The sequence below is a fragment of the Cydia strobilella genome, chromosome 1, assembly GCF_947568885.1.
Source record: "Cydia strobilella chromosome 1, ilCydStro3.1, whole genome shotgun sequence".
Lineage (NCBI taxonomy): Eukaryota > Metazoa > Arthropoda > Insecta > Lepidoptera > Tortricidae > Cydia > Cydia strobilella.
Window position 1 is genome coordinate 18148836 of NC_086041.1, and position 20717 is coordinate 18169552.

The following is a 20717-nucleotide window of genomic DNA, read 5'->3' on the forward strand; positions in this document are numbered from 1 at the left end:
ATGAGCAGCAAGTATTTTTTTAATTCAGCTTGAACCTACCTGCAGAACCCCTTGATGACTTAGCAGTTAACCTTGTAACAAAGCTACCAGGACGAATATCTTCACTAATATTAGCTTTGTAAAATGCTTCAGTGAATCTCGGGGGAACATTAGTCGATTCTTGGAGATTTAGCTGCAGAATCATGTGGCTTTGTCTATTGAACGGCATGCCGTGGTCTGATGCAGTAAGGTTAATTTTATATTGACCGGACCGGATTTTATTAATATCAGAAGAAAATTTCTTTGATAGAGTTAGTCTTCCGGTGTCATATTCCATTGCAAAATATGAAAGTTCGTTTCCACTAGAGATATAATAAGATACTTTTCCATTATCTCCTGAGTCAGCATCTATAGCTAGCGCTTGATACAACGTTCCAGTAAGAGTATTTAAGGCAACATATGCTTTGTTTTTAGATACAAATTTAGGAACATTATCGTTAGCATCAGTTATAGATATGTGCACAGTAGCTAACGTTGACATCCTTTCTGTTTCATTGACTGCCATATCCGTAGCTTCTACAACGAGCCAGTACTCTTTTAAAACCTCGTAGTCAAGAGTTGCCGTAAGCGTAAATGACCCTGTCAGAGGGTCTAAAGCAAATGTCTTACAAGATGGAGGCAATGATGACACGACTCTAAAATTTAATTCTCCGTTCGGCCCCGCGTCGTCATCTTTAGCAGTAAAATTAAAAACAGTCATTCCTAAAGGAGTCCCTTCTGAGATCTCTATGTTTATTGGATTTTGTGGCCATTGAGGCGCGTTGTCATTTACATCAACAATTTCTATTTTTACTGTTACGGCACTACTTTGAGGATTATTTGTAGCTGAAGTGTCTAAAGCTCTCACTTCCAACCTATATTCGTCCTGCACTTCTCTATCCAGCTGCCTTGCTACAACTAAAGACCCCGTACGTATGTCAATTTCGAAGGTTCCCGGTGAGTAATCAGTAGTTAAAGGCATTAGTAAGTAAGATATTTGTTTCTCTTCTCCATTTATAAGATTTTCATTGATTGCACTATCGCAGCACGCTACTGTACCAACGATGTGACCAATACTTGCATCTTCTTGGACCTGAAATTAAATAATCATATGTCTATTAAAAAGTCTGAAAACACTTGAAAATACAAGGTTTTAAAAGTCATATAAGTTGTAAAAATCAAAATATTGTCTTACCTTAAAAGATAAGCTGGAGCTCGTAAATGTCGGTCTGTTATCATTTAAATCCAAAACTTCTACTTTTAATTGCCTGACTGTTTGCTTAGGTGGTGTACCCCCATCTGTAGCTGCCACAGTCAATCGATAAATTGACCTTTCTTCATGATCGAGAACTGTAATTATAGTAATGAATTTAACATCAATCAAAAGACTATTATTTACAGTACCTACCTACGTAAAAAGAGGACCTTGACATGTGTAAGTTAAGTACTCAAATTAATTTATACTTACCAGTGCTAGTTTTAATGACACCACTTTTGGGATCAATGACAAATACTCCAAATCCGTCCGAATCTCTCTCATTGACAATGGAATATGTAACAGATGAATTGGCCCCATTATCTCTATCGATAGCTTTCACTCTGGCTACTTCTGCCCCAGGCTGTTGTTCTTCCCTAACACTGATAACATCTTCTCTGGGGTCAATGATCTCAGGTGAATTGTCGTTAACGTCGGTAATTTTAATTGAGATTGGAACTTTGCTGTAGCGAGCAGGAGTTCCTAGGTCTTTGGCTTCAGCGAATAAGGAATATGCAGCCTTAAACTCGCGATCTAGGAAATCCTTTGTTGTAATGATTCCTGTAAAAACAACATCAATCATTTAAAACAGTCAAAGAAGCAATTGCGATTCTAAATCTGGATACAATTTCAATATTTTAATAAATTCAACATCCTCAATAAGTCTTATATAAAAAAAAATACAATTTCAATTCCATTATAGTAACGGCGAGACCCAAAATTAGGCATTCATAAAAGAGATCGCCTGAGGCGGAATAACTATGATTATCCGAGGCCCAACTCCGTATAGGGATCCTAAAAATCGTGATGACAGAAACGGGGAAGGACGATAAACGTGATTTCGTAGAGCCAACACAACCTAAACACAACTTTATTTCCTCATATTTTGGGTAGAATTCGATTTGGTTATTGGTAAAGCTGTCGACCGATAATAAGATATGCCAGGGACTGGCGTAATGAGCGATGAAAGCAAACTCCTAAAAAAATGCGCATCGTTATTCCAACGCGCGCAAACACTGGAGCCGGATTTTGTATAGATGATATAAGACATGAGTCAGATAGGAATATATTCCTTTATCCTATCCTTCATTGAGAGAGGCGAATTTATTAAAACAACCCAACATTTCTCAGCGTCACAATTACATTTTTAATTCCCCCGCAATATAAGCGTCATTATTTTAATTTATAGTCACCCTTTAGAGAGTGGGATTCCAGCAACATTTTACACCTATTACTCATTTCAAAAGCATATGAAAAAAGAAGGTATCCGTCAACCGAACGAGTTGTACGGCCGTGCAACGTCCTACACGTACATTTGTAACGTATGAGCTTTAATGCTCGACGACAGTATCTGGCCCTAGTGAGGCGGTCATAAAACATAGCAGAGAATAGCGAGGCTTCTACTTACATAGTAATATTTTAATAATAGTTAATGGTGGGTCATGACGCAAGCGCGCGCGACGACGTTTATAACTCGGAATTGACACGCATAAATTCATTATGGCTCCCTCCCGTAGCGACGCTAGCCACGACCTTTCCGATAAAAATTGCTATAAACGATTGATTAACAATCGAGCAAACTTGCCAATTGCTAAGTGGGTAATTCGATTACTCGGATCGCTCTCGGAACCGATTCGCGGATCTGAAGGTGCCGACGAATAAAATCAACAGGTTTTCGATGTGATTATGCACATAAAAGGCTGGAGTTTTTGCCTCCGAAAACATTGTATACGCAGCTGTTTGGATCTGATTCCTGGTCATAGCCAATCGGGTCCACATACAGACGTCATTCGGAATGATTTACGAATTTGTGGGGGACAGGAGGGTAGAGATTCGCTAACTAGCTCGCGGGGTGTCGATCCGAGATAAGCCGAATTGAGATGGTACGGGAGGCCATTCATCAGTCAGTTATCGAGCGATAACGAACTGCCATCCCCCATTTTTGCGAACTCCCATATTGAGAAGCGAAAAACTGCGATTCCAATGATATCATTGCTGTACCGATAATCAGCCTCTGCGATAAACTACGAAAAAAGAGCTACTTATCGTAACATAAAACTTGTTAAATAGCAATGGACAATGGGAGCGGGATGGATCGGTACCTTGTCAGTTTATAACAATAGCTTTACCCATACTGTGGTTCAATTATTCCTTAGGTACAGAACATTGTATCGTACCTATTATGAGCATAGTATTTAAAATTAAACATTGTTAAATTAACCCTTGAAAATGAAAATGAAAAAATTGTTTATTTTTGGTTACAACATTTCACAATTTACAATTTAGTTATGCTTGGAATCTCCTTGTAAGTATTGTAAATACTTGTGACAGAAGACCCCGCTACTAACTATTAAGGGTTTATAAATAGTAACCGAACATATCATATATTAATTAGTACTTATGAACTTTATCTAAAGTAAAGTTTAACATACAATTTATATTACAATTAAGTAAAATTAAGTTTGATAACAAAATTATATATAATGTTGAGAGATTAGTGCACTCAAAACAATTGAATTTACATAATTTTTAAGAAAAAAAAAACCGACTTCAATGGGGGATGCCGCTGAAAGTTCTCCCTTTGTTGATGGTGCACTCTTAGATTCCAGACAATGAAATGAAAAAGACAGCATCTTTTGCCTAATAATGTAGAAAAGGAGGTAAAACCACCCACTTTTCTAGTAGCATTTCGTTTCTGTAAGGGTCGCAGTTCTAACCTAACCTAACCTACTTTTCTGATAGCATTTCGTTTCTGTAAGGGTCACAGCTCTAACCTAACCTACTTTTCTGATAGCAGTTCTGTTCTGTGAGAATCGCAGTTCAAAACCCAACCACCCACCTAACCCACTTTTCTAGTAGCATTTCCGGGTCCGTGTCCGGCTGTCCGGGTCCAAGTTTGGGTCAGAGTTCGGTCCGGGTCCGGGTCCGAGTTGGGGTCCATGTTCAGACCCGGGTCCGGGTCCAAGTCCGGGTCCAAGTTTAGGTCTGGATCCATAAGGAAGAGAACAAATCGCCAAACGTGAACTATGTGTCATTAAAGAGTTCCATTCTGATCATTATCAGCAGTTTCCATTTCATCAAATGTCACTATCTTAAATGTAAATGCTGGATTCGTTGATAAAAAAAACAAAAATCACTATATGTATGCCTTCCACATTTGAGGAGTTCCCTCGGTTCCTCGTGGGTCTCATCATCAGAACTCGAGCTTGACAAAAATATGTCTTAAAAACTTAAGTTGCTTAACAAACATAAAGAAGAGGACAAATCGCCAAACGTAAACTATGCGTCATTAAAGAGTTCCATTCTGATCATCATCAGCAGTTCCACTTCATCAAATGTCACTTTTTAAAATAGAAGTGCTGGATTTGTTTATAAAAATACAAAAATCACTATATGTATGCCTTTCACATTTGAGGAGTTCCCTCGATTCCTCATGGATCCCATCATCAGAACTCGAGCTTGACAAAAATGTTTCTTGAAAACCTAACTTGCTTAACAAACATAACGAAGAGGACAAATCGTCAAACGTGAACTATGCGTCATTGAAGAGTTCCGTTCTGATCATCATCAGCAGTTCCACTTCATCAAATGTCACTTTTTTAAATGTAAGTGCTTGATTTGTTGATGAAAATACTAAAATCACTTGCCTTTAACATTTGAGGAGTTCCCTCGATTCGTCATTGATCCCATCATCAGAACTCGAGCTTTACAAAAATGTTTCTTGAAAACCTAACTTGCTTAACAAACATAACGAAGAAGACAAATCGCCAAACGTGAACTATGCGTCATTGAAGAGTTCCGTTCTGATCATCATCAGCAGTTCCACTTCATCAAATGTCACTTTTTTAAATGTAAGTGCTTGATTTGTTGATGAAAATAATAAAATCACTTGCCTTTAACATTTGAGGAGTTCCCTCGATTCCTCATTGATCCCATCATCAGAACTCGAGCTTTACAAAAATGTTTCTTGAAAACCTAACTTGCTTAACAAACATAACGAAGAGGACAAATCGCCAAACGTGAACTATGCGTCATTGAAGAGTTCCGTTCTGATCATCATCAGCAGTTCCACTTCAGCAAATGTCACTTTTTTAAATGTAAGTGCTTGATTTGTTGATGAAAATACTAAAATCACTATATGTATGCCTTTAACATTTGAGGAGTTCTCTCGATTCCTCATGGATCACATCATCAGAACTGCTTTTTGACAAAAATGGGACCAATCTGTATGTATATACTTACAATCAAAAAAATAATTTTCAAAATCGGTCCTATTGTATAGTTCATCTGTTGGGTATCTATATGATTTAGAGAACATAACTTTAAGTAAACATCTTTGTCCCCTTTCGGTATCAATAAACTTAGATTTATTTGCTCCACCCCAAACTGGAATACAGTATGTCATGACGGATTGAGCTAACGTGATATATAGTTGTTTTGGGTACCCTTAAGTCTATACTAGATGTAATGTAACACTAAACTATAGTGGCTCTGTGAGCTGTAAACCTCGCGAACCCCCATGGCTCCGCCATTTTGAAAAATTTCTAAAACCAAATTGACAAAAAAAAATCTATACAATTATTGACTCTGCTGACCAAACTTCACGAGAATCAGCTGAAAAATGCGACCTGTAGACGAGAACATCCAGACATATGAACTTTTTTTTAACCAAGCTGAAACGGAGACCTTCGCTTTTGCTCGGTCAATACCTTACAATACATTACTTTTCAAACTTATTTGTAAGCTTAAGATTTTCTAATGATATTTTAACCTAGATTAAATATATATAAATATGAATTGGAGTATTATTTAGTTTAGAAATCCTTTTGTAATTTAGTTGGTTAATTATATTATTGTTAATATGAAATTGCATCATGGTCAAGTGGCACAAATTGCTTCAACTGAATTTAAAAAAACTACCAAAACATAAAATACTAAATGCAATTCGTTATACACTTGCTTAATATCATTACTGTGCTATTTTAGATTTTACTTAAAACACATTAAGTAAAATCTAAAATGGCACAGTAATGATATTCATGGGAAGAACTGCTCTCATTTCCTAAAAAGTGTGCAGGTATTATTGTGGTTTGTTTGTCCTGGCTGTTTGCCGAGTCGATGGGTCTTAAGGCATAACATACTTCGGGTTTTAGCTTTCAAAAGCCCCGGCCATCTAAACAATGCGTTGAGTGGTAGGAATTATTCTTTAGCTGATCAAATAGAGGATAGGATCCTCGGCTCGTTGAGCGTACGGTAAAGTTGCATTATGAATGAGTATGAGAATTGTTTATGAATTATTGCTTTGGAAATAAGTTGAACTCGGGTTATATAATACTCAATATTATCTAAAAGTAACATTCAAATGTGTGAAATGTGCTCTTGCTCTTGAACTTTTTTTTAACATTTAAATCAATTAAACAAAACAACTAATTGGTTAACTGTTAGACTGTTACATATGTATAAATAAGATTATTAGCTGAAGATCATTAGGTCTGTTTTAAAAAGTTGGAGTGTTTCGTTAAAGTTCATTAAAACATAATATGCAAATTATTTGTAATTTTGTAAATTATTTTACCATCTATCTTGTGTAACCCAAGCTTCTTATAAAAAATAGTAAGGGCAGACCCTAAGTATTATCTCTTAAAAACGAACAAGCTGAGATTTATTTGCGTTTACGCACTTCAATCCTCTATAAACAAACTCCGCCTGAGTCAAACCACGTAAACCTTAACGAAACGTTTACCTTGAATAAGGATCACTATCGACTCACCTGTCACCGGGTTGATAGCAAAACTAGTATTCGTAGGAAACAAGCTGTATCTTAACAGTGCATTGTCGCCTAGATCGGCATCTGTTGCGGCTATTTTGCCTACGAATGCTCCAACGTTCATATTTTCCTCTACTTTAAATTCGTATGCCGCTTTTGAAAATACAGGCTCGTTATCATTGGCATCGATGACGTTTATGATTAAAGTTGCACTTGCTGATAGAGGAGGCATGCCGTTATCAGTGGCAGCTATAGTCATCATGTGCCGCGCTGCGGTTTCTCTGTCAAGCGCCTTGGCGAGGTAGACCCAGCCCGTTGTGGGTTGGACTTGAAAGAATCCTTCGTTGGTGGTGTTGTCAGATGATATGATCCGATAAGTTAGGCGGGCATTGTTGCCTGTATCTTTGTCTATTGCTTGAATCTCTAAAATCTGTAAATAAGTTAATAAATAATAATACATTTCACTCGCCAACCTTATTTTTAAGGTCATAAATTATTAGTAAAGCTCACTCATAAATAAATGTCGAGTTAGTAAAATGTTCTGAAGAAATACCTTCAACCAGAGACTAGTAATTATTCAAGACGAACAACCTCCATACAAAAACGGTGTTTCTCGTATGCATTTAAAAAAAAAAAAACATTTTATTTTATACGTATAAAATCTGTCACCTATTGCTTTTTTGACTTCTAAACGTAAAATTCGACTTTTCTGGCCGCCGTCATATGCACAAAAGTAAAACCATAGAGTAACTTATACTAGAGCGGTACTGTCATAGTAAATTTTGTAACCCCAGTAAATTCACTGCCATCTGTCGACACACTTTAAAACTAAAAATGAAGATTTATAAAAATACGATAAAATGTATTTAAATATGGATAAATGATTTTTTTTTTATTTTCATTAATTATTTTTATGATTTTGACCCATGTTCTTTCACTGATATGCGTTCAAATTGTTAAATAACAAACGAAACCGTCAACGCCATCTATACGACAGTAGGCCAAAGCTAGTAGCGCCCTCTGAACGAGAATCAAATTTTCTTGATTTTCGAGGCACGTTTTTTCCTTAGACTGTATCCATCTATTACGGAGTTATATCTATCTTTGGTAAAACTAAGGCGTATTATAGGCATTTAAGCATATTCTTGTTTAATGGCGATTAAAATAAAATCGAAATTCCTTCAACTCGAAAATGACGTATGCCACTTGAAAGGTTAAACTATTTTTAAACATCTTTTTAAAACTTTTCTAATAAGAACTTAAAATGCTTTAAATCTGACTCTAACTGCGCTCAGACAAGTCCAATTTTACGTTTTTAAATAGCAGTAGCGTTTCACGTTTCATACACAAATAACTTTTTAGTTATTTATGTATGATAAATATAATATTTAATGTCATCTACAACACTGACGATTCTCGCGGCGTTGTGTGGCTGACAGTCTTCTCTATTTACTAGACTCAGCTTCAAATTTAATTAATATTTTTCAAAACATACCTTTGTATTTATAGCTTCAGACTCTAGCACACTTGCACTGTAAGACTCATGCTCGAACACCGGTGTATTGTCGTTAACATCCTGCACATCCACTGCTAAAGTCAAGTTGGCGCTACGAGATGGCACTCCGCCATCTTTAGCCGAAATCACTAGAGTGTGACGCACCAGGTTTTCATAGTCTAACGGCCTGCAACAAAATATTGATGTGTGAGTATAATCGCATTGGAAAATCTGATTTCCAAAAAAACTGGGTAAGAAATAACTCACAATTGAGTAACTTATGTATATCGGATATACATTATATCCGATATACACAAGTATTAGGCCTAAGACACTGAAATTGTGTTCTTGGTGGGATTTTTTCTATTAAGCGCAAAATATTAATCAAATCGGACAAAATGATCGTTAATGACAGTGAAGGTATATATACCTCCTTATTAAAAGCAAAATAAAGATAATATAATAAATAATCCTTAAAGTCAGCGTAGCATACAAAGTATAAAAACGACAATGAAATGGCAGCAGGTATTGAAACGAATCATAACGTACCTCAAAAGAGTAACCAATCCATGGTGCGCATTAACAGCGAACGTATTCGGGGCTCCAGTAGCGGACACCAGCTGGTAGGTGAGCTGGGCGTTCCTGCCCTCGTCCACGTCCGTGGCGCGCGCCGCGTACACCACGGACCCGACCACGGCGGACTCCGCCACGGACACGCGCACCGACGACGTACCGAACTCGGGGGTATTGTCGTTTACATCTTCTAGGGTTATTTGGACCTATGGAACAATGAAGAATTACATGTAGTTTTACGTCTTTAATTTTATTTAGACTCTCTTATCCTACTCTTCTTTATCTTATAGAAAGAGAATTATACCATATGTTATCATTAGGTACTCCGATTTAAGGCGATGCTGAAAAGGATCAATCCATTAGGCGAGCCGTATGCTTGTTTTTCACCAACGTGATATAAAAGTTTTTTCATCACACTTGCTCGAAAAAGATCTTATTTCATGCAGGTGTACTGAAGGACAAAAGCCTATATTGTTCCCGCGGGAGTTATGGATTCTGAAAAAAAAAAGCCCTAATTCACTCGTAAGTTATACTTTTTGTTTAATGTCACTAATTTATACGAACCAAGTAGGTTTAAATGAGTTTTACTTTGAAAATAATGACGTATATAAATTATTCTTGGTGTTTAGGTATGCTTAAAAATACATATTTAATTTGATTAATGTAATAGCCGAATTTAAACTATCGTGAGACATACTAACTTTACGCTTTTTAGTTAGCGAGTGACTAAAAATACGTGTGAAACCGCAAAATTAACTTATAGCTGAAATTTAATAGCCGCTTAAAATATATTTACACAATTTTCAATAGGGGATATTACTGCAATGTTCTGCCACCAGAGTGCAGGACTAGCCTTTTTAGTAAACCATAGAGTAACTTATACATACTGTACCTTTAACAGGTTTTTGGAAAGTTTTCAGAGATAATAAATATGACATTGGTGCATCAAGGCGGTTTGTTTACAGAGGACCTACCGGGAAACGCGAATCCGAAATTTCACTATCTGCCTCTTTATCGCTCCAATATGCAAAAGTGACAGAGATAACGAAATTCTCATTTTCTTGTTCCGCGATAGACCCTCAGATTGTGGTAGTGGCGCCCCCAACGCAGAGTTTCAGGTAATATTCGCTATTGTGGCTGCATGTCAATGAATCTGTGCCTTCGATGCCTAAACTGACAAAAAATTTCAATATGGTGGACGAACGTTTGAAATGTCACCGTATTTAAGAATGATTTCGCTTAAAATTTAGTTTTTTCTTCGCAAGTGTGATGCTGATGAAAAACACTGTAACTCTAGGGGTATGAATATTTGTTACTCGTCTTTAATTCACTCCAGCCTGCGGCTGTCGTGAATATATCGACTCTTGTACAGATTTTCACTTACCCCCCACGTTGCACAATGTATTATAACCGGTAACTTAACATAAAGCGCGCAACGCAGTGGTCTTTCTCACTAAATAACGTGTCGAAAATATGCTTTTTGCGTTATCTACAGCGTTTTTATTACCTACCTGTGTCTGATCAAAACTGGCAGAATTCCCGCTCGCTGCCCTCACGTTCAGCAGGTACGATGCCCTGGTTTCCCGGTCCAGCAGGCCCGCGGTCCTGATGGCGCCAGTCAGCGGCTCCACGGTGAAGTGGCGCTCTGGGTCTCCGGATATGATGCTGTAGCGCGGCTGCTTGCCTGGATAACAAATTTATGATTGGGTTATTCTTACAATACCTACTAATAGTTTTGCAAGGACGCAAAGTAGTCTTGTTACCGCTCGTTCCTATCTTGAAAACTGAGGAAGCGAAAAATAAGTGTACAATGGAGAATTTTGAGCATCGCGATGCACGAGAGTTAAAAAAAATAGCAGAAACTTATGAACCACCGCGAATAAAATACGATGGCTATGGCTCATATTAAAACTTGGAAACGATTTTTGTCTCAATAAAAAAAGATTAACAAATAGATAAAGGTAGATAATCTGTCACACAACACATAAAATAAGAAAGTCAAACAATTTAATATGACAGGCACTATATAACTGGTGATTGAAGTACTAATTAGTGATTATTTGTAATATATTTAGAAGAAAACATATTATATTTTTAGGTAGGTAGGTATTGGATGTTATAGTTAACTTATGGTTGTTTAGCATAATATCCCAGAATCTGGAATATCTACCCGTCTCGAATTAACCGACCAAAGCTTTGACTGACCAGGCAATTTACGAGTACGGTCACCCATAAATATTTATATCCCTATTATGTTACTTTCGATCAATCGTCTATGGTTCTAGGAAGATAAGTTTGCTTGTCTATAGCCTGTGAATTATGGGAAGACGTGATACTATTCAGATATTGCTGGTTTACAAAGTTCCCGAAAACATACGTACAAGCCACTATAATGTTACGTTTCTTTCATCTAGGCTACGAGGCGTACAATCGCTGATAATTAGAATCTTTTTTCATGTAAAGCTCAAATTATAGTAACTTACATACACTACTTAATCAGTAATATAATTTCTGAGATTACTTATACAAAGATAGAACGCAGAATTAATTGATTCCATTTATTAAATAAACTCGTATTTATTTATCTGTACATGTACCTATGCCAGGTCCATATATTATTACTAAACCCAGGCGAGGTTTGCTTCAATATGTGTGAATAAGTTACGTTTATTAGGTAACACTGTAATTTCTTTCATAACCCCGAAAAAACGTCCTATATCTATCAATTTTTAATTGGCAGCTCTCGCAACGATTTAAAGGCGCTCATTGTCGACATTTTTTTGGCGCTTTTTGTGGTCGTTTTTGGGCCAGTTTGGGCACTTGACGCTCAGATTGATATACCGTCTTATTGGGGACATGGCGACGGTCTTTGTTTCTGCGAGTGGGATATAGGGCTGCGAAATTCGCAAATAACCAAAAAAAACCTTATTGGAACGTTTTTTACGAGTTTTTGTGCTAAGACTTTTTATGTGTTTTGTCGACTTTCAGGATCTAGTTATGTTACTTTGTAAATTTTAAAGAATGACGACAACAAAAAAGGCTAGCCACAAAGTATTTAACAGGGAGAAAGGCCTATAGGTGCTGAAGATTCCATATGCACGTCTGTACAGAGCCTTATTTGGCAACAAGAACTGAATATTCTTTTTTATAAAATTTAAACCGTTGACTACATCGAAACTCACTTAGGACAACATGTAAGAACTGTTTCATTTAACAATGGTCAGATTTGGTACGATTTTAAACAACTATTGCTATAAACACTCATTTATCACCACTAAAAGTCAAATGATCAGGTGAAGTAAATAAGTAAAAGTGTCAACCCTATACCTCTCCCTCCCCACTCTGCCTGCACCCCCGCGATACCCCTTTGTCTCCTCTCTGTTTATGCAGCCGCTCAGGCGAAACGTCGTCCCTTATTTTCGGTCACTGATTTTACAGAATTCGTCCTGGTGCCAGGTAGCTGTTTTTCTTTTATTATTTCAATACGACTTCTTTATAGGATGTTTTAGCACTGTATAAAGGTATGATAATGAAAGAAAGTTGCTAAAGGTCTGAAAATGGTACTAAAATCCATCTCGTGATATACTGTAACTTTTAATTTAATAATTAGAGTCTGCGCGGAAAGAGAACAGTCGTGGAATGTATGGTAACCAATACATTCCACGACTCTTAGTCTCTTAACAGTACTACAGATCTGAAATAAAAAGTGCTCAATCGATTTCATATAGACAAGCCGGCCGTATTTGTATTTTTCGGTACAACTGCACTGTCATTTCGGCTGAAATCTATACCTATGCATATTTTGCTGTAACGAAATATTGCAGTTTTGTCAAACATGATTATAATAAAGATGCGTTAATCTTGACCTTTGTCAAAAATAAATTAAATTTAAGAGACCTGTCCGCTAATTCGATTGAAGTTTAAGCTTCTCAGTGTCATATATTTAAGAGTGAATTTTAGTCTTAAGTTACTGTACTTAATCCATAATTTTATTATGATTCAAAACGGAATACTTAAAATGCGTAATTTAAAGCCAGAGACGTGATTGCAAAATGTAGCCACTCTTTAGAATTCTGTCTGTCAGCTAAATACTCTGTAGAATTCATAATTCTGTAGAATTCCTATTATTAATCCTGAACAACAACAGGCAAAGATCGTTAAGGTGTCCGTTCATATCTATTTGTTTTTATTGAACCAAAAAATAAGTGTACGATTACCTAAAGTGACCTAAACGATTTTCCATGCACTAACACCGTGATTTTTTGTTCGGTTGAGTATGATATTTAACAGTTATTTCTTCAATAATTTTAAATTAATGATAAACTTCGCTTAATCTTGAGTTTGCTAAAGGAGTCTAAATTGTTTTGTGAGAACTAAACAAGGCCTGTCTTTCGTTTATGTTGTATCTGTAATCAGAGCCAGCCCATCAAAAGCTAACCTTCGAACCTCTTGATTCATTAAATCCCGTGCCATACCTTTACAAAATTTGCATTGCCCTTCTAAATTGACTCCATTACTGAAGATTATCTGCTCACGAAGGCAGCTCAATTAAGGATCTTAGGAATTGTTTACTGAATCAATTTAAATGAATTAATTATCAAATAGAAGCTAGATAGATTATCGTCAGCGGGAATAAGCTTTTTTATCTGATGGAACTGGACTTAACAAAGGAACTTCTATGAATCGTTAAAAAGATCTATTATTTTCTTCTTCTTGGCAGTAGTTGCGTGAAATGTATATTTCCAGTATGGAATTTACTGTTTGGAAAAAATCAATGATATGCAGGTTTTATATGATAAGACCTTTTACAATGATTCTATTGCGCTTTGATTATTTTGTATTTTGTAATTTTACACCTACAAAATACTTTATCATTAACATTACTTATTTTTTTGCTTAATGGTGACTGTTAAATGTATACTGCGTTGACTTTCAATATTAAACCACTCGATGTTAAACTACTGCTTTTTCTAGATAAGTTAAATTATTTACATTTTAGGTACCTAACCTATGTTTACATAGGAAAGATTGAATAACATTTTTTATATCAGATCAGGAATCGTATTCTGATTGTAATAACAGGTTATGAATTTGATCTGGATTTGTTATGTTTCTGGTTGAAGAAATGTTATTATAATCAGGATACGCCTACAGGTATCTCGTGGAAGTTAATTTCAATTGCACAAAGTCAATATAGGTGCCATCACAATTAGTTTACATGCACCTTGAAGATCTTACAATTCTTCGTTATAGCTTCGCCAAAATCTTGAGGTTAATTCCTAAAGCGGAATGTTGTAATTGTATTGTATTTTAAATGTTTTTTATAACAATTACGTGCAAAACATCTTCAGATTAAATTCGGCCAAATAGCGTCGGGAAAAAGTCGAAAATAATTGCGGTACGCTTGAAAAAGAAGTCTAAAATGTTGAGAGCAAAAACTGTCGCCGTGGCGAGGTCGCTGACCTGCGCAGGATTTATTCGAAGCGGGCGCAGACGATTCGTATCCTTGGATTTCTGGGCAATGGGGATTCGAATTTTAAATTTCGCCTCCGTAAGAATCGGGTCTGTGCGAATTTATATGAAGTTATTCAAACACAGGCGTCGTTATTTTCGCTGCTGGATTTTTTAAATTAAAAATAGTTATTTGTATTACAAGGGGGCAAAGTTGTTGTTAAACCTCTCGTGCTAATATTAATACCCGAGAAAAATAAAAGATTCCAAAATTAAACCACTAGCGTAGCGAGTGGAATCTTTAGCGTTGCGAGGGTTTCAAAGTACGAGGGTTAAACAAATTTTTCCACCGAGTGAAACTCAAAAATTTTCACCACACCAACACAAGGAAAATACTAACTGTAAAATATCAAACAAAATCAAAGCAAATCGATTCAAAATGAATGTTATTAAATATTTATCATTAAAAATCATCATTTAAAAGTCAATTCTACCAGCAAACATAAGAAAACAACTCACAGTTTGCATTTGATTACTTTGCCTCACATGTGAATAAAATGCAACTTTCTTATCAGTTTTTGAACAATCAAGACAGCCCTTACCAGCTGGTGTGGTGAAAATTAAATTAAATACCTAGTCCAAAATATATTTCCTTATACCGCTCATTTCATAGATTGATCGATAATGTAAAAGAAATAGAACACGCGGTTCTACGCAATATTTTCCAACTTCTAGTTTTAGGAAATACCTTACTTGTACTAGTTAGTAATAGTAGGCATGTATGTGTTATTGTTGCAAGGTCTCTTTAAGCTTGAATCATTAGTCACTACATTAATCATACTAATCAAATATCGATTTACTTGGCCCTCCCAACTCCATGTATATAATGCAATAATTTTTATTAGTTTCCGAGGTAATCTTTTTTAGATTAGATCTTGAAAAAAAATCTAACGGCGTGCTTATGAAATTGCAAAAATGTTTGCTTTATGTTGCCACGTAATCATTAAATAAGAATGTTTTAGTGGTATTAAATTATTATGATTTATATTTACCAAAACTGTACAAAAACATATTTAATACGATTACGAATCCTAATGTCTGGAATTTCGCTGGACATTGTCAAAACACGCTACAAATCCGGATCTACAATATTTTAATTTTATTAAATTAATGAATGTTTATCTCGGGGCAAGTTAGTCATAAATCTGGCGGGGGCGTGCTGGAACATCGAACATAAATGTTATGGAGCTCTTTCTAATTAAACTCAAGGCTGGCCCAGCTGGCTTAACACACAAAATATGGCGATTTACTTATTCGAGTTCAGTTGAAATCAGAGGGGCTACCGCGAAAAGCGAAATTCGCAAATTGCGGGGATCTTTCTCTTTTACTCCAATGAAGGTGTAATTAGAGTGACAGGGAAAAATTCCCGCAATTTGCGAACTTCGATTTTCGCGGTTATAGCCACACCACCACAACTGTGTGGTCCTAGATAGGTATCGTGAAGATACTTAGTCTAATGGTGGGAAAAGGCCTGTTCCATTCCAGGCTAAAGTGAATATATGTTATAATATGTATATTCTTTATTGTACATAGAAAAACAAATACGAGAAACACAGTTACAAAGAGACAAAGGCGAACATCCCTATATGAGATCTCTTTCAGTCAACCTTTGAGGAAATGAGTAGAAAATAAGTAACGATAAATGACACACAAAAACAACAATTTTAATACACATTATTAAAAATGTACTTACAGATATATGTTTATAAGAGATATCTGTAAGTATATGTCTATTGTCTATATATATGCTTGATTTGATTTATATTTTTATTGTTATTTACCAAGTTCGTATTCAGATTATTTTATGACCGGATAGTAACCGTCCACTGTGTGTAACGTACTCGTAACTTATTGACTTATAAATTTCAAGTACGAAATTAGTATTAAGATTTTTACTACACCTTAAGACGAAGTTGGAGGTCTCGCGCGAAATCGCCTTTTCATACAAACGTAGTACTCATTTTCCTCTCTGAATATTAACATTATTGAGAATATTTTGACACATTTATACAGGAGCATTTATACATTTGTATGAAATCTGTTTTTCGCTCCTTATTTTTACCATAATCAAATAATCTAAAAAAAGTCACACGTAGGGGCATAGCTATGGTTAATATACATGCAATTATGTAAGAATATTTTCCATAATGTCAATATCCAGAGAGAAAAATGGGGACTACGTTTGTATGGAGAAACGGCCGTCCCCTTTCCTCTTAATGTGGCCTTTGACCATAGCACGGTACTAAGTAATGCTAATGAACAAACAAACATGCTACCACAAGACAAGTCTTAATGAGCAGACTGTAAGTCTAGGTTGACTTGTCAGATTGCTCGTGGTGCTTGATTGATTGTTCGTGGCCTATTTATTAGCTAACACAGAAATTTAATAACATCATCAGTGTTTACTGATGTTTAACCTATATAAATTTGCCATATATAACTAAACACTCACTCGAAAACAATGTATGGATAATAGGTATGTACATATGCCAATTCTCCAATATACTTAAGTTTTTCCTTTAGACCATGCACTGGGTGTACAATGTGATATAATTTTTAAGAGATATCTTCTCAAATCTAAAGATTTCATTTTCTATATCGGTTCCTTCGCTTACTTTATTGCTTTTGTAATTACAAAGTTGCATATTTGGTTGGGTATATCTAGTTTAGTTCTTAAACAAGTGCTTGCAGGTAGCAAATGTTCATCAATATTTTTTTTTAAGTTTACTAAAGCAATAAGTAGAGAGACACTAGTTTGATTCGCGTTTTTAAGACGGGATCTGTTTACTGGTCCCAGGTGCAGGTTGTCCCAGTTTAGTGATAGTTTTATTACTTGTATTATTTATGCACGCACAAAAGCATCCGCTATCTCTGTCGGACAACAGCGTTTCCCATAGACAAGTGCGCTAACGGTCGACGGCAATTCAGTGATTTAGAGGTATGCGCGTTACAGCAGAATAATCGTGGTCGAAGCGGGCGCGGCTCACACCATGCTGAAATTGGCATCTAGAGCACAGATTATATAATAGTTCTTATCTAGAGTGAGGAAAGTTTGTAATAGTGATGTCAATATAGTATAAGTACGTCGCACTTGTACACATTTAACTGTGTCATTGCTGTTGCGGTATTACTGGTGCGGCTTTGACGAAGGCGCTGTACCTATCTGTCAATTTCCTTGATAAAATGAGTGACGGATTGGATGTCATAATCGCGCCAGTAATCAACTAAGCAACGTCAATCATGTTATCAGTTAAATTGACAGGTACAGCGGCGACATCAATGCCGCGGCAGTAATGTCGCAGCAGTATACATACAACGTAGAGTTAATAATCATCAATGCATCTTCCTTTCCTTATGAACATCATTAAGCGTGATATCTTATTACACGGTAGTGTAACAGGCAGCCGTAGAACTCGCCTTGTTGTATAAATATTAGTGAAATGCAACGCATTGCGGTGAAATAGCCGTGCTTTATTAGCCGAGCCTTGATTTACCAGCGATGCTCCGACCTTATGGCGTACGCAGTATATTCAATACCTAGCTATATTTATAAATATGTACAAATAATTAGTATTAATTAATAAATCCACCATGCCAATAAGCTCATAAATATGCAGGAAAACCCCAGATTTTTACAGTGACCACTTTTCTTTGCTGCCCAAAGCGACGACATGAAACCTCTTACTACCTACAAACCACATATATTTAAAGTCAGCACCGAAAAAATCACATTTTACATGTAAAATCAATTTAAAATTATTAACAAAGTCGATTAAAATTATTGTTGTAACATACATGTAAACACATTATAATAGAGTCAACTATAAAACTTATGAGAGTTGCGCAAGACTGGTCGTTGTCGAGATACCTGGGGGAGGGAGGCCTATGTCCAGCAGTGGACGTCTTTCGGCTGATATGGTGATGATAAAACTTTTTGAAGTGCATATTATTTTCACTGCTCGAAAAATAAATACGGAACCCTAAACACGCCGGACGAATAATGCTTAATCGGTTTGCCTGCCAAATTGCTTCAATTACATAATTCTACATATCAATGAATAAAGTCGCAATATTGCTGACTTAAATGTACTTTCAAATCTACAAGGCATTTAACTCACACGACGTTGTATTCGTATAAGTGGCGGTAGTAACAGCGTAAGCGCCTCTAGTGTTAGGACCTTTTGGTTTTGTTTTGAACGAGTGTCTTGTGCGCGAGCGCTGCGTAGGGTTGTTCCGCGGATTGACTTACGCGAGGTGTTAATAAAGGGATTGGGCAAGCATTACATTACTACAGGCATGGGACCATATTGGAGATACAAATGGAGCACGGAGAAATTTAATTGCAATTATAGGAACAAAAAATAATGTAGACCTGTCTGTCTGTTATTAATGAATTTGGTTTTACCAAACCTACTAAATTTAGCAACTTGAACTTTTATAATTAAAATATTATAATTAATTAAATATGTGTATAATTAATTAAATAAGCGCTGGTGGCCTAGCGGTAAGAGCGTGCGACTTTCAATCCGGAGCTCAAACCCCGGCTCGTACCAATGAGATTTTCGGAACTTATGTAAATAATAAATCATTTATTCGTAAAAATAGGTACAAACATTTGGTCTTATAAATAAACATGTTGTGGAACACTATGTTTTGCCTGTAGGCGTACGATAGGTTTATAATGCTTATCATGCATAATTATATTATAAGTTACAATTCATGCATATATAAATTGATCAAAATACAAGAATTGTATGCATATAATATTAAGTAACGAGAAAATAATGACTAAGTAACATTAAAATAATTTAAAATAACAGAGATAATGCATATTTGAATGTCAAGGAGAGATCAATATAAAACGAAAACGAAAAACGAAATGTACGAAATATCATTTGATATTTACCGGTCGTTTTTCGGTGAAGGAAAACATCGTGAGGAAACCGGACTAATCCTAACAAAGCCCAGTTCCCCCTCTGGATTGGAAGGTCAGATGGCAGTCGCTTTCGTAAAAACTAGTGCCTACGTCAATTCTTAGGATTAGTTGTCAAGCGGACCCCAGGCTCTCAAACCGTGACAAAATGCCGGAATAACGCGAGGAAGATGATGAAGATGATGATGTGTATTGTAAAATAGGTACATACCTACATTTTAACTTAAATTTTAAATATCTGACAAACACAACCCGTTAATATTATGTATATCTACTCCAAATATGAATCTCTGAAAGTTTCATTAATATACCTACTCTACCTAGTATCAAAAGGAAATACCTAGTTACCTAAGGAATTCTAAGCCGATAGCAGTGATTCCTCCTATTACACCAAAGCGTAGCAAATACGTTCAACTCAGTATTTACGCAGTGGGCTTAAAAACTATTATGCACACAAATAGTATCAATAATAACAACAACCAAAATCGTGGTGGAAAATGCTCATTCTACAATCACACTACAACCACGCTAAGTGTACACGAAATAAAGGCATTTGAAAATACAATGAATAGCTCGGCAGTAAACAGACAACTGAATGATAAAAACGCAATACCCAATAAACATAGAGTGTATGCACTTTTTGTCATGTTTTGGTGTGGTCGCTGCTTTATGTGCGTCGGTGTGACAGGCAGCCGCGGTGCATCAAAGCCGCTCCGCTCGAATCGGCCCGTTTAATTGAGCCCAGTATTTTATTGTGCTGCTTTTATAACCCTTTCGGGAGTCCAATGCTACTCACACAATTTGTCCAAATTTTATTTTTTTCTTAACTTTCGAGACCTCAAGAATATTTAACCTCTTAAACGCATATCTATTTAAATATTTGGATTACAACTGTCGGATACTAACATTAATCTAATAATTACGGATTAACGGTATGGTAGTATTAATTATTGGTAACAATTTAATTGAAGTACAAAAAACCGAAGACTGGTGTTGAAGTAATTCAATGAGCGTTTAAAAATATTATTACAGCAATTTGTACCTTTAATTGGAACATGTTTAAATTTGCATACTCAGGTTCCTAGCGTGTAAATCGTGTAATATTAGGACAGAAGGGCGTGAGTATGTCATAAGAATACTGAATGCCACTAAAGGCTGGGGGAAG

At 36.0% G+C, this 20717-nt stretch overlaps 1 protein-coding gene across 1 annotated transcript in view; it reads right to left on the bottom strand.

Annotated features, from left to right (window-relative positions):
* Positions 1 to 20717, bottom strand: part of LOC134745573 (protein dachsous) — a 392633-nt gene that overhangs the window by 10261 nt on the left and 361655 nt on the right. The window contains exons 5-11 of the mRNA XM_063679649.1: positions 10620 to 10792; positions 9085 to 9314; positions 8536 to 8722; positions 7044 to 7470; positions 1487 to 1834; positions 1214 to 1368; positions 40 to 1111 (exon numbers count right to left, since the gene is read on the bottom strand). Coding sequence (XP_063535719.1) covers positions 40 to 1111; positions 1214 to 1368; positions 1487 to 1834; positions 7044 to 7470; positions 8536 to 8722; positions 9085 to 9314; positions 10620 to 10792 — 2592 coding nt within the window. The remainder of the gene's footprint in view (positions 1 to 39; positions 1112 to 1213; positions 1369 to 1486; positions 1835 to 7043; positions 7471 to 8535; positions 8723 to 9084; positions 9315 to 10619; positions 10793 to 20717) is intronic.